This window comes from Plasmodium falciparum (genome assembly GCF_000002765.6).
Source record: "Plasmodium falciparum 3D7 genome assembly, chromosome: 9".
Taxonomy (NCBI): domain Eukaryota; phylum Apicomplexa; class Aconoidasida; order Haemosporida; family Plasmodiidae; genus Plasmodium; species Plasmodium falciparum.
This window is the reverse complement of record NC_004330.2, coordinates 277501-292935: the sequence shown is the minus strand read 5'-3', so window position 1 is coordinate 292935 and position 15435 is coordinate 277501. Positions and strand designations below refer to the sequence as shown.

At 18.2% G+C, this 15435-nt stretch overlaps 4 protein-coding genes across 6 annotated transcripts; 1 reads left to right on the top strand and 3 right to left on the bottom strand.

The window, feature by feature from the left end:
- Window positions 1–38: 38 nt before the first annotated feature.
- On the bottom strand, window positions 39–3886 carry PF3D7_0905800 (conserved Plasmodium protein, unknown function; the record flags this gene model as incomplete). The annotated part of the gene is made up of 3 exons (XM_001351896.1): window positions 39–86; window positions 194–262; window positions 410–3886. 3 exons carry the CDS (start codon window positions 3884–3886, stop codon window positions 39–41), a joined length of 3594 nt encoding a protein of 1197 aa, XP_001351932.1.
- A 2409-nt stretch (window positions 3887–6295) lies between these two features.
- On the top strand, window positions 6296–8736 carry PF3D7_0905700.1 (autophagy-related protein 3, putative; the record flags this gene model as incomplete). 3 transcript variants are annotated; one of them, XM_002808869.1, is made up of 12 exons in its annotated part: window positions 6296–6398; window positions 6616–6685; window positions 6840–6960; window positions 7056–7125; window positions 7291–7328; window positions 7450–7539; window positions 7678–7738; window positions 7897–7985; window positions 8074–8145; window positions 8259–8311; window positions 8422–8481; window positions 8622–8736. In XM_002808869.1, 12 exons carry the CDS (start codon window positions 6296–6298, stop codon window positions 8734–8736), a joined length of 942 nt encoding a protein of 313 aa, XP_002808915.1. The 3 variants fall into 3 exon arrangements, with proteins under 3 accessions (XP_002808915.1, XP_024329011.1, XP_024329012.1); XM_024473188.1 differs by having other exon boundaries at window positions 7291–7346; XM_024473189.1 differs by lacking the exons at window positions 7291–7328; window positions 7678–7738; window positions 7897–7985; ... (2 more) ...; window positions 8422–8481; window positions 8622–8736 and having other exon boundaries at window positions 7450–7457.
- A 97-nt stretch (window positions 8737–8833) lies between these two features.
- PF3D7_0905600 (WD repeat-containing protein 66, putative) lies at window positions 8834–12729 on the bottom strand (the record flags this gene model as incomplete). Its single annotated transcript, XM_001351894.1, has 2 exons — window positions 8834–9306; window positions 9540–12729. The coding sequence occupies 2 exons, from the start codon at window positions 12727–12729 to the stop codon at window positions 8834–8836; spliced, it is 3663 nt and encodes a 1220-aa protein (XP_001351930.1).
- A 1118-nt stretch (window positions 12730–13847) lies between these two features.
- PF3D7_0905500 (conserved protein, unknown function) lies at window positions 13848–14567 on the bottom strand (the record flags this gene model as incomplete). The annotated part of the gene is made up of 1 exon (XM_001351893.1): window positions 13848–14567. One exon carries the CDS (start codon window positions 14565–14567, stop codon window positions 13848–13850), a length of 720 nt encoding a protein of 239 aa, XP_001351929.1.
- Window positions 14568–15435: the final 868 nt, after the last annotated feature.

Here is a 15435-nt window from a genome sequence, read left to right as displayed (position 1 = left end):
GTATATAAATTATATTTTATATATAATATTGTTCATTATTATCTATTCCAATTTTTTAATTCGTTCTCTAAAGACGATAAGGCCTCCTAAAAAAAAAAAAAAAAATTTTTAAATAAATAAGTAAATGTGTTAAAATTGATGTATACACATATATATATATATATATTCCACGTACTAATTGATATAAACTTACGTTAATATACTGTGGTCCTTTCAACATTTTTTGTACAACATCTGGTTTATTCATTAACAAGTTAGCTAACTATTAAAAGAAAAATTTATACATACATATATATATATATATATAATACATATATTCATATTCATTTTTGAGGTATACAAAAATAATGTATATATATATATTTTTTTATTTTATATATTTGTTTTTTTATATATATTTATTTATTACGTCTTTATTTTTAAGTAAAATTTTTTGGATTCCCTCATCAAAAATTTTAACAAATTCATTTATGGAGCTGTTATTGTTATACGAAATATTATCTGATGAAAATGCAGAATTTATATTTGTATTAGTATAATCATTAGAATTGTTATAAGGAAACATTATAGGTGGTATAATATTTTGTGAATTATTTAAATTAGGTAATATAGGTGGCATGATAGGAGGCAATTTTAATTCATTTATGTTTGATTGATGAAATAATTCAGATAATGGTAATATATTAAAATTTTGATTTGAATTTTTTATAATATGATCTCGATCCATATTATTATATGGTTCTGTATTGTTTAATTGGTTTGGATAATTATTATTTGAAAATTTGGTGTTGATCATATTTTTATTTGATGGTGTATTATATTTTATATATATTGGAATATTATCATGACTATCATATTTAAATGTTATAATAATATCATTTTTTTTTATTTCACTATCTTGAAATATGCTAGCTGGATAAATAAAATCACTTTTATTAATTTGATAATTTTCTTGAACATTTTCAAACTTTTTAAAGAATGAAAAAATATCATCTAAGGAACTATCTAATGGTTCATCCATATTATTATTATTATTATTATTATTATTATTATTATTATTGTTATTATTATTATTATTATTGTTGTTGTTATTATTAATATTACTGCCGTTGAGTAATAAATTCAGACTTTCAAACTGTTCCATGATACGCTTTTGTTTTGAATTTTTAAAATTATTATCATTCTTCATTGTTTGTATATTCATTTGTTCATTTATATCATTATTATCATATTGCTGTGAAGACACATTTGCATCAATATTAAGTAGATTTCTTATATTTTCTATTTCTAATTTTTTATTATTTTTATATGGTTCCTTCTGCATATTATTATTAGAATAATATTCAAAGGGATCTTTTATATTTTGTTTTGCATCTTTTACATTTATATTATTATCAAATGGTGATTCATCATATGTAAATTTGTTTGTTCTTTTTGTTGAAAATTTGGATGGCTTATAATTCTTTTCATTGCTTTTTCGGTCATACGTGTGACGATTCGAAGGATTATAATTATGTCTCTCATAGTTATTTTTATTTATTAAGGGATCATTTATATGTGGAGAAACGTTACCATATTTTTCATTCTGAAATTGTTTTGTGTGAAGGTTGGATGGTGAATATCTACCATCTGGACTATATTTATTAGGAATCATACTATTGTTATTATAATAATTATCATTAATATATTTATTATTATTATTATTATTATTATTATTACTGTGAGCATTTTTTTTATTTATGGATGGTGGTGTATTTATTGGACCATACTGAGGAAAGGGTTGCCTATTTGTTGATGCCTCGTTTGAATTATGTCTATTATTCATATTATATTTATTCATATAGTTTGGAGAATCCATGGAATGATCTCCCATCCTTGTATAATTTTGTGAATGAACATTTTTGTTCATATGATTATACGAACTAGCCATACCATCATTGTATATATCTCTGCTTAAATGTTCATTATTAATAATATTATTATTATTATTATAATTTTTTCTATCATTGGAATATATACCATTATAATCCATTCCATTCATATTATGAGACAAAATATTATTATTAATCATAGGGTTAGAATGAATTCTATTATTATTATTGTTATTATTATTATTATCACTATGGGGACGAATCAAGTTATCCTTACTTAAATTGATTAATAGATTTTCTGTTTTTTTTTTTATTTCTGTACTATTTTTTAGAGCACTGAATTTTTTAATTTTACCTTCAATTTTGGCTTTTTTATATTCCAAATGTCTTTTTTTTTTTTTTTCATATTCTTCATTTATATTATCAATAATTTCAAGCATGATATTTTTATTTTCATTTTTTGAAACCGAATTGGCTGATTTTTTATTTGATTTTGGTTTAGTATCATTTATAATGTTTATATGATGATTTGTTGTAGCATTAATCATATTAGACATAAAATTATTATTATTATTATTATTATTTGCATTTTCTTTTTGTGCTTCTTCTATATCTTTTTCTACTTTGTTAATATTTACAATTTCTATTTGGCCATTCTGATCATTTTGATTTTCATTATTATTATTATTATTATTGTTATTTAAAGCTTGGTCTCTTATTAATTTCCATTTATTTATTAACTCTTTTGCTAGTTGTATAACTTTGCTATTATCTGTGACGTAATCCAAATTATTTTGTTCATCTATTTTATTCCTTGCTATGAAATTTATAGGTATGCCGATAAGGGTTGTTTTTAAATGATTGAGATTAATATTTAAATTTTTCAGAAAGTTCAATAATATAATTAATAAAGGTATATTTTTTTTTATAATTTTTTTCTCAGCAATATTATGTAAAATATTTTTTATACATAATAATCCATTTTGTTGTAAAAAATTTTCATATATTATATAATCATTAGATACATCTAAAATAAAAAGGAAAAAATATTTGATATTAATATAAGAATTTTCATTTTGTATTAAGGTAATAACTTTATCCATATATTGAATATCTTTAAAATTTTCAATTTTATTTCCTAATATCTTTAACATGGTTGCCTTACATTCGATTTCTATTGTTTGATTATTATATTTTTCACTATTCTTCTTTATAATATTTTGATATTTATTTTTTACAAACCTTAAATATATTATAATTTTTGTCTTATGGTTTTTAAAATATGGATGTAACATATATAACGAATTCAATAAATTTATATGTATGGGTTTATCGTCAAATAAGTATGGAATAATTTTCATCTTATTAGCAAAATACCATGAATCAAGCATAGTAATTTCTTCTTTATTTAAACCTTCAATATTATGTTGAGCATTTGAATTTTCAACAATATTAAGAGTATTCTTTAATTCGGATATAATTTCTTTATTATTTTTTTTTTTTTTATTTTCATTATTTATATTACCATCTTCACAAATATTTATACTTTTATTATCATCACTGTTATCTTGGGGTAAGATACTATTCAATTTATTATTATTATTATTATTATTATTGTTAAGTATTAGAATATTATTTGTATCATCTTTTGTTTTATAATCATTATTTATTATATCTACATTTTTTTCATCTTCTTCATTATTATTACTAGAATTATAATTATAAACATCATCTATATTATCCCCATTCTTTAAATAACCTTCTAATGATAAACTATTTTTTCCCTCATCATTTTCTTGAGAAATTTCCATATTTCCTGCATTTGATATTTTACTTTTTTTTTTTGTCCTTTTTATTAATTCTTTAGGTTTGTGATTTTCACCACATATAACTATATCTGTGGACGTATTTATCATCTCATGATTACTTGTATTTTTTTTTTGAACTACATTTTGTTTCCTTTTTTTATTATGAATTTCATTGACATTGATATTCTCTATTGAAATATTTTCCATTGTTCATACTTTTTTTCTCCATATACATTTTAAGATAAAATATATACACAAATATATATAAAGATATATTTATATATATTTTTTATGTTCTTTTTTCATATTATAATTTCCTTTTTTTACTTTATAAGTTATATTAGAATATTAATTTTGTTCTGTTTTATGTCAAATTTTTATTTTTAATAAAATATTAAAAATATATATATATATATATATATACACATACATACACATAAAAAATTTTAAGAATTAAGTCAGTTAAAAATGTTCAAATATTAAATAGAGAAAAAATTTTATAATATTCAGACATACAAAAAATATTATATCTTGGTTGTCAAAAAAAGAAAAAAAAAAAAAAAAAATTTATATATTTATTAAAATACACCATAATGGTAAAAAAAAAAAAAAAAAAAATTATATGAACAAAAATAAAATAATATATATATATATATATATATATTTTTTTGATTAATTTGTTCACATAATTGTTCTTATATATATACTTATAAACTCAGAATCGGAAATATTTTATTACCCCCGACATCTTTTTTCTTCGAATCCTTACTTTATGTGTATTCACTTGGTTATATTATAATATTATGGATTGCTAAAGTAAAAGCTATAATATTTACATATATTTTATTTTTCAAAGTATCTGCTTTTCTGAAGGGTAATAAAAAAAATGAACTCGTATACAAATTTTCTGCTCTTTTTTTTTTTTTTTATGAAACTAAAATTATTTCAAATTTATATAATTAAAATAGCTATAAAAAATTGTAATAATATTCTTAAACTTTCGTAGTAGTATATATAATATATATATATATATATATATATATATATATTTGGATATATCTTTGTTACAGGAAATTATACTGAGCTTTAAAAGTTCTATTTTTTTATATAATAATATTTTCATAAATATTCTTCATAACAATCCTTTTCATTTCTTTCGATTTCTCTTATATATATATTATAATAATATATAAATTCAAAGGTTTAAAATATTATTTTAAAATTATGGATCTATTACGTTTATACCATTTTATAAATTAAAATGTAACATCTTTTATTTTTAAATATATAAATTATTTAAAAGAATAAATAAAATAATATAATATAATATAATATTATAAATATATATTTATATATTAATATAAAAATGATTATATATATATATATATTATTAGAATAAATTATTAATGAAATTTTTATTCTAAATTTTAATATATAAATTATATATATATATATTAAATATATGTGGCTATTTTTTTTTTTTTTCTTCTATTTTTATTTATAGGTAAATTTGTAATTATAATATATGAATAAATGGCATTCACCATATAAAAGTATAATTAAAAAAAAATATTATATATATATAATATATTTATATATAATACTTAAATATTATTAAGTAAAATATTATTTTATATATATTTTTAATAAGGTCATTTACTTATACGTAAATAAAATATTTAATATATAATAAACTATTACATATGGGCTTAAAAAAAAAAGAAGTAATAATACTCAACAAATAAATAAAAATAAGATAATTACTAGTAAAAGGGAAATTTTATATTATTTAAAAAATAAAAAAAAATTTCTTTACTTTTGAACAATTTATATATATATATCTTTTCTGTTAAAATATATTATAAAAAGAAGGAAAAAATAATACAATATAATAAAATAAATAATATAAATGTAATATTATTATATATTGTTTTTTTTTTTTTTTTTTTGTGTAAATTTATATTATGCGAAATTAAAAATGAACAGAAAATAAATTTTGCTAAGGGAATATTTTAAATATTTCTCTATCTATATATTACAATACAAATGTAATTATAAAATAAAATAAAATAAATAAATAAATATACAAATGATCATATATATTTAAAATGATTTATTCTTTTAAATATTAAGCTTTTCAATTTATTTATATTCACGTATTCAAATTTTTTTTTTTTTATTAGTCTTAAAAGGAGGAACATTTTAAATGGTTCATACTTAAAAGAAATTATAATTTTAATTTATACAAATCTGACGTCTTTTTTTTATTTTTATATATTATAATAATAATATTGATATGTATTATATATATATATATATATATATATGTGCAATTTTTTTTTTTTTTTTTTTATATTGTGTAAAAATAAAATATTAATTATAAAATGTAAATGGGTTGTTCAAATAGTACATATGTAGCCCACCATTAATTCGTTATTTAAAATATTATGTATATATGTAATGAAATATAATTAAACATGTGTATATTTTTCAGTAAATAAAAAATGGTCTGACATATATATATATATATTTAATTTCTTATTATATATTATTATAATTTTATATTCACATTTAATAAAGAAAATAGAAAGAAGTTTCATTATTTTAAATTATAAAATGAGTGACCAAATAAATGTCAAACATAAAATAGGAGATACTTGCCGAAAGCTGTATTCATATTTTAAAACAGTTAATAATACATCTACTTTTATTCAAAATGGTATAAATTATATAAAAAAATAAATATATTATTTCTTAATAAAATATATATATTTATTTATGTATGTATGTATGTGTATTTATTATAAAGTTGTAAATTATAACATGTATATAATAGTAATCATTTATAACTTAGATTAAGTATTTATAATATAAAAGCAAAATTATTTTAATATATGAACGAAAAATTATTTATAATCTATTTATTTATAATTTAGGTACTCTAACTCCCTCAGAATTTGTTGATTCTGGAGACTTTTTAGTCTATAAATTTAAAACATGGGAATGGTGAAAAAAAAAAAAAAAAAAAAAAAAAAAAATAAATAAATAAAATTTATGTAGATATGGAAATAATATTATAGGAGCAAATTTTTATGTCTTTGTGAAAGATATTGATATATTTAATTGTATATCCATATATAAATTATTCATTATTTTTTAGGCAAGAAGCTGATAAAGATAGAGTAGTACCATATTTACCAGAAAACAAACAATTTTTAATTACCAAAAATGTTCCATGTAAACAGCGCATAAAAGACCTTAATAATATAGTCCACGATTTGGTAATATACCAGAAAAAATATATATATATATATATATATTTTGGTATATATTTATATGTATAATTTAATTCCATTAATCTTTTTATCTTAAATAGAAAATTGTAGATAATGATTGGTTACTCCCAAGTTATGAAGAAGATAACAATCCCACAGATATATATGAATGTAATAATAAAAAATAATAATAAATAATATGTTATTCACAATATTATAATAATATATATCTATTACTTCATCAAAATATCTTTTGAATAAGTATATTAAATATTATAATTTATACATCTTTATAATATAATTATGTTTTTTTTTTTTTTTTTTTTCTTTTGGTAGATTTACCTAATAGTGAATACACAATTAATGACAAAAATGTACAAAATGTACAAAATGTACAAAAGGAAAAAAAAAAAAAAAAAAAAAAAAAAAATATATATATATATATGATAAACGATTTATAATATATATGTTCTTATTTTATATAAAATTTAATAGATTTATAATTATGAAGAGGAAGAAGAAGACGATAATTGCGATGAAGCAATTGATATAAACAATTTCTATATGGAAAATAACCTTATTAAAGTAAAATAAAAATATAAGAAATATAATGAAATATAAATATAGTATAATGATAAATGAATTATATGTACATATATATATATATATATATATATATATATATATTTATTTATTGACATATTAATATATTTTTTTTGATAGGAACATGATCCTGCATCAATAAATAGTACAAGTTGTTACTCTAAGAATATGTTGCATGATAGTAATTCTTTTAAAAATAATTTTATTATAATAATTAAAAACTTTACTTGTTTAAATATGTAATAGATTTATATAGTATGTTTCATTTGTTCAAATCCTTTATATTATTCTTATTTTATATATATATATATATATATATATATATATATGTTTATATAGATCTTATGAAAATACGTACGTATGATGTTAGTATAACGTACGATAAATATTATCAAACACCTCGAATATGGCTCTTTGGATATAATGAGGTATACATATATATATATATATATGTATGTATGTATTCATCTATACACTTTTTTATATAATATATAATTTATTTTTGTTTTAATATAGAATGGTGATCCTTTAAAATCAGAGGAAATTTTTGAGGACATATTATCAGATTATAGTTATAAAACAGTCACGGTTAAGATAAAAATAATATTGTATTTTTTATAATGCTATATGATTGTATTTTTTTAGTATCCTACTTATAGAAGAAAATATTTTTTTTTTTTTTTTTTTTTTTTTTAATTTAGTATGATCCTCATCCGTGTACTGGTGTTATGACAGCTTCTATACATCCATGCAAGTAATTAAGAAATATATATTTTTTTTTTATTTAAATGTACAACATGTAATTTTTTTTTTTTTTTTTTTCTTTCTTTGATTATAATTATTTTTAATGTTTTCATTTTTAAGGCACGCAGAGGCAATTTTGAATGTTGTTAATAATTGGATAAGTGAAGAAAAAGAACCAAGGTAATAAACAAATAATATAACAAAAATGTGATAATGTGAAAATAAAAATTAAAATAAAATATATATATATATATTTTTTCTTATGTAACAAAAAGAATAAAAAAGAGAATAAATGTGTATATGTATGTATTTTGTTTTAGGCATGATTTGTATCTCTTGTTTTTGTTAAAATTTATATCTGGGGTCATACCAACAATTGAGTATGATTTTACTACAGATATAGAAATTCCAAGGGATAGCAATGCAGGATTATGAAAAAGGAAATTTAATAATTACCTGTAATTTTTTTTATATTTTTTTTTTATTATTTTATATATATATATATATATATATATACATATATTTGATTTATTTATTCTATCATTTCTTTCAATGTATCCATATTTAGGAAATCATTTTCATCAAATGATTCATCTTTTTTTGTAAAAATTTGAAATATTCTTTTAAACTCCATTTGGTCCATAATTTCTCCATTGTTATTTAATATATTTAAAAGATCACTGAATGACAATTTTTCTTTTTTATTATCATTTTTGTAATAACTTATAATATCTTCAATAATTTTTTCAGTATCTGTATTTTCTTCTGTTATATAATTAAAATATGTATAAATAAATGCATTAATATTGAAATATATATTTTCACACTCTTTAGTAATATCTGTATTTTGAAAGTCCTCTTGGTTTTCCTTCGTAATGTTATTATGATTAATTTGGTTTATATTATTTGTATATGAATCACTGTCTTCTTTTTTTAAATTTTTGGGCATAGAATTTTTAGCTAAAATGGATTTTTCAGAATTTGAGATATTTAGTCCAGAAATGTCTAAAAAAATAAACGAATAAATAAATAAAAATAAATAAATAAATAAATAAATAAATATATATATATATATATATATATATATATATTATTGCATATTTGTTATTACTATTTTGTTTTGTTTTGTTTTGTTTTGTTTTATTTTGTTTTGTTTTATTTTATTTTATTTTGTTTTGTTTTGTTTTATTTTGTTTTGTTTTATTTTATTTTTTTTTATTTTGTTTTGTTTTTTTTACCTTTTGTGTGATTTGTTTGCAAAAAGTACATATTATTGAGAAGTATATCATCGTCTGTCTTAAAATTAATGAGTTGGCCATCTTGTACATTAATTACATGATTTATGGAATCCTTATTTTGCTTTAATACATTTATGACGTATTTATAATAAAAATGATATTCTTGTATTATATTTTGTATTTCAAATTTAGATAAGAAGATGTTTATAGATGCAAATATATATTCTATAGATAAAATATTTAACAACTTTTTAATATTATATTTTTCTTTTTTCTTTTCATATTTATTTTTTTGAATTTCACAATAATAGAATGAGTCCATTATTTGATTATACATAGGACTTTTTGTACCTCCAATTTGTTCAATAAAAGTTTGTAAACTATTATTTTGAATATCTATACTATTTTTTAATATATTTGTATGAATTTGATAATAGAATATTTTATTTTTACTTAATATAAATATATTATTTTTTTTAGATATAACATCTTTTATATTTCCACTACATATAATTCCTCCGATATATCTCAAGCAATTTGCATCAATTGGTGTTTGTGTAAATACAATCATTTTTTCATTTAATACAAATAAAAAAATATTTCTTTTATCAAAATGATTTTGATATTTTATTGTATTATTTTGTTCCTTGTCTATATCAAAAATAATATTATTATTATTATTAAATTTATGTTCATTAATAACAAGGGGTAACATTTTTTGAACTTTTTTATCCTTAAATGGTAGATGTATAGTTTTTATTATTTTTTTTGTTTCTAAATCCATATATCTAAGTTTAGATCCATCATTACATATACATATAATATTTCTATTATAAAAAAATAAATTGCCTGAAATACAAGTTGGTACATAAATTTGTTCAATATTCATATAACAAATATTTACTGTATTATTTTTGAAGTTATAATAATGAAAAATGATATAACGATTATCTGTTATAGCTACAATATTATATATATTTTGACTAAGGGATTGTGTTACTATATGTAAGTCATTAAATGTTATATTATTATTATTATTATTATTATTTTTGTTACTAATTTTATATGCATATTTCCAATCATATATATCTTCACTATCATTTTTATATATTATAATATTTGCATGTATTGCAGAAGAAATGAATATCTTATCATCCTCACTAAAATATAAATATTTAATTTCGTACTTCATATCTTTACTATTAAAAAAAATTTCAAAGGTTAATGAATTTATTAAATGAACAAAGCCACATTTACAACCGACACACAATATTTTACCATTATTCGTAAAAGTCATAGATACAATTTCTTTCTCTTTTAAATATATGCTATGTACTTTTTCATTCTTCTCAAAATCAAATATCTCAATTAATCCATATTCATTTCCTATATATATTATATTTTCATTGTTAATTGGATTAACACAAATACAACTTATTCTCGAACTATTAAAATGTAAAACTATTCGATTAGTCTGTGTATTATTCATTTGATTAGATGACATATAATTAATTTGGTTTATATGTTGAGTATCCATACACGTTTTCTTATCCCTCTTACTATTATTTGTAATGGTAGACTCCTTACTTCCCTCAGAAAATACCTCACTGTTATTTATATTTATAATTGATTTTTCTTTATAAACACCATTCTCATTTATATACAATTCGTCCTTGTTGTGGTAATATTTGTCAGGAATAGGATCATTAAATGTGGGTGTATGAATATAGGGAGAATCATGATTTGTCTTATATAAGACATCTTGATCTTGATGTATAGTATTATTTTGATTATTAAAACTATTTGGATAGATTTTTTTAATAATATTTTTATCGGAAAATATAATGAATGGTTTCCATAAAAAGAAATCCTTTTTAAAATCACATAATTGAAAGGATATTGATTTAATAGAACCTATTTGATCATTTTCGAACCAAGCATAACATTTGAGTTCTTTATCGAATACTTTAACACTACCATCACTTAATCCAAGAATTATAAAATCTCCATAACTATGAAGAATATTTATTGATACATTTTTCGAAATTTCTAAAAATTTTTGATATTCCCTTTGTTTAATATTATGTTTTGTTTTATTTATAAATATAGAACTATAATCCCAAACGATTATGTATCCATTTGTAGTACCTGTTAATAATGTTGTAGTATTTTCAACAAAACAAGTATCTGTAAAAATGAATTGTTCATTAATTTTATTACTTTTATATAATGAAGGACTATAATGACTTATTTGTCTATATTTTTTCTCAAAATTGTATATATACAATTTAGATGAACTATTAGAAATTATTTCATATTTTTTATTAAATCTAATTTTTGTTTGTTTGTCTTTTCCAAATATTTTATCAGTACATACGATAGGATGATCTATCGAATTTATATCGAAAATTATAATATATTGAAAATAGATATCATTTTTTTTATTCCCTTTATTTCGTTTAATTAATGTATCTTGTTTATTTTTAGTTTTAGTTTCATTTTTATCCTTTTCTCCTGTTTCATCATCATACTTTGTATTTGATTTTATATATATTTTTTCTTCGGTTAATGCACATATATATCTATTATCATGGCTTATATCTATACATTCGTATCCTACATTATTATTTATAGCATCACCATTTTCGGAGCTATTGTCTATTGTATTATCATTTATTTGATTTATATCATATTCATCTTGATTTTTCTTTTTATTGTTATATATATGTGTTCTTTTTTTTTCATTTTCTTCACAGTTATAATAAAATTTTTTTATGGGATCTAAAAAGGACGTTTCATTTATTTTCCATAATATTATGAAAGAATTCAATCCTTTATCACATGAAAGAATGTATTCATTATTATAACTTTTTATAACGTTTGAAATTTTATTGAAATGTCCTCTAAATAATATTTGTTTTTTTCCGTCTAACAAAACAATATTGTTATCTGAGCTGTAAATTATATGTTTAGTGTTCTTTTTTTCATCGTTATTATTAAAAGGGTATATATTTTCATCATACGTATGGTCATCTCTCCCATTACTATCAACACTTTTGATATTTTTAACATTGTTCTTGTCTTCTTTATTTTTGTTTGTTCTTTCTACAATATGTACGCTACTTAATGAATTATTGATCCCATAACAAAACTTTAAACTAATAGGTTCATCTACAAGATCTTTCTCCATATTTTTTTTTTTTTTTTTTCTTTATGTTTATAACACAGAGAATGTATAATTAATGTAAGTTAACATTATATATATTAAAAATTAAAAAATAAACAATAAAATGTGAATTTAAATTTCTTTATTTTGATCTACAAAATGAATAATTATTACAAATGAAAAAAAAAAAAAAATATTTTTTATTAGATCTAAATATATATTCCTATGAACTTATTATTGTAAATTTTTTATATATACAATATAGAGATATGAATAAATTAATTAAGAATTGATGACATATGTGATTTTTCATACTATTTTTTTTTTTTTTTTTTTTTTCTTAGTATATTATTTGGAAATATTAAAAAGAAAACATATATAAAAAGGATTAAAAAATAGACACTAAAGAATTTTTCATTATGTATAAGGTTAAAATTACTTACACATGTATAATTCAATGTCTTTTTTTTTTTCTTTTTTTTTTCATGTTTTCTTTACTATAACTTAATGAAAGTAAAAAAAGGAACTATTTTGACTTACAGTTATTATATATATATATATATATATATATATATATATATATGTAATGGGAGAAATGAAAAATATTATAAATATATCTACAATTTTTAAAAATCATATTATTTAGAGTTATATGTGAAAAAATAAAAGAGAAAAGAAAAATGTGATCAGAAATATATACTTACACATAAGTATATTATTATAATATCCAAATGAGATGGAATTTTTTTTTGCGTTTTTAATTTTTAATAAAAAAAAATAAAATAATAAAATAATAAAATAACAATAAATTAATAAATGGAGAAATGATGAAAACAAAAAAATATTCTAATGTAATCAAATGATTAAATATAGTTTCAAATTAATAAGGTGTGTCAGTATATATAATACATTTAAAAAAAATCCTATATATGTTATAAAAATTTACATGTATATATAATATATATATATATAATGTCTATAAAATAAAAATATATATAAAAAACATGTAATACATGTAACATAAATGATACATATATTTTTATAAAAAAATAAGCCAAAAGAACAATATATATATATATATATATATATGTTGTCCTTGATTTTTTTTTTTTTTTTTTTTTTTTTTTTTTTTTTTTTGATATTTAATTTTTTTCTAGAAAGTCAGATATTCTGTAAGGCTGCCCAATAAAAGGTATAAAATCACTTTGTGGTGAAGGGTTGTTTTTATTATTTTCATCGTTAAAAGTACCATAATGATAATTAGGAAATATAAGATCATTATGATTATAATTTAAAGAATACTTATATAACTGCCAACTAATATATGATCCAATAAAATATAAAAATATTCCTATAACAATTATAAATAGTTCAATATAAATTTTCCATGCAAATGTTTTTTTTTGTATTGGTAGTAATTTAAAAAAGTTTTTAATATATTCATATTTCTTTTGCAAATTTTGAGGTGATTCTTCATCACTTTCTTTATCTTCAATCATGTAGTGTAATGATGTTGATAAAAATTCAAGAAATATATTATCCATATTAATTATTTTCCAATAATGTTGAGGATCTAACCATTGAAATTTATTTTTACCTATACATTTGAAAAGTAACCATATAAAGTCACTAATTCCACATATCATATTTACAACAGTAAAACAAAAATACTTAAATGTTAAATATGAACAAAAACAATCAATCCCAATAAATACTACTACTAAATGGGAAAGAAACAAAAACGGTCTAGGGGTCAACAATTGTAATATGGCTAGAATGACATGTAAAATAAGACATGCTCTATATACTTTTATACATCTTTTTACATCAATCATGTATTTATTGCTTAATTCGTACATCATATATAAATATAAATATAAAAATATATATAAATAAAAATATATATATATATATATATATATATATATTAGCGAATTAATAAAAGATAAATTATGACTTATAAATATAACATGTAAATTATAATACACTTATTACATATAAACGGTTAATGATTTATATGTAAATTATACATTAGCATTTTTTTAAAGATATCTGTACAAAAATAAAATAATATAAAAAAGAAAAAAAAGAAAAAAACATAAACAAATTAATAAATTACAAAAAAAAAATAAAAATATACTCGGAATAATATTATTTTGTAATATTTTAATTTTTTCTTGTTTTATAATATACACTTTTTTTTTATATTCTTTTTTTTTTTTTTTTTTTCATGTAGAATATAGCTAGTTGTGTTTACTATTATATGTATATATGTTCTTTTTATTTTATATTATGACTACGTAAAAGATATATAAAACAAAAAGATTAATACACATAAATATATAATATATTCTAAAAATTGTCTTTATTTTTATTATTTATTATTTTATTATTTTATTTTTTTTTTTTTTATTTGGTATCGTTAAAAAATACATGTATTTTTTTATTATATGTGTGTAATAATAAAAAAAATAAATAAAATAAAATACAAACAAAATTAAGTATGCATTAAAAAAAAAATAAAAAAATACATATATATAAATATATACATATATGTGTATAATATTAAATTATCTTATTTAATAAAATAAATGAAAAGGAAATATTTACAAATTAATAAATAGTAAAATATATGTATATATAAATCAATACTTTAATTAATTAATTCCTTGTTTTTTCCTGGTTTTTTTATTTAATTCAAAATGGTATCATAAATGTGTAATACATATA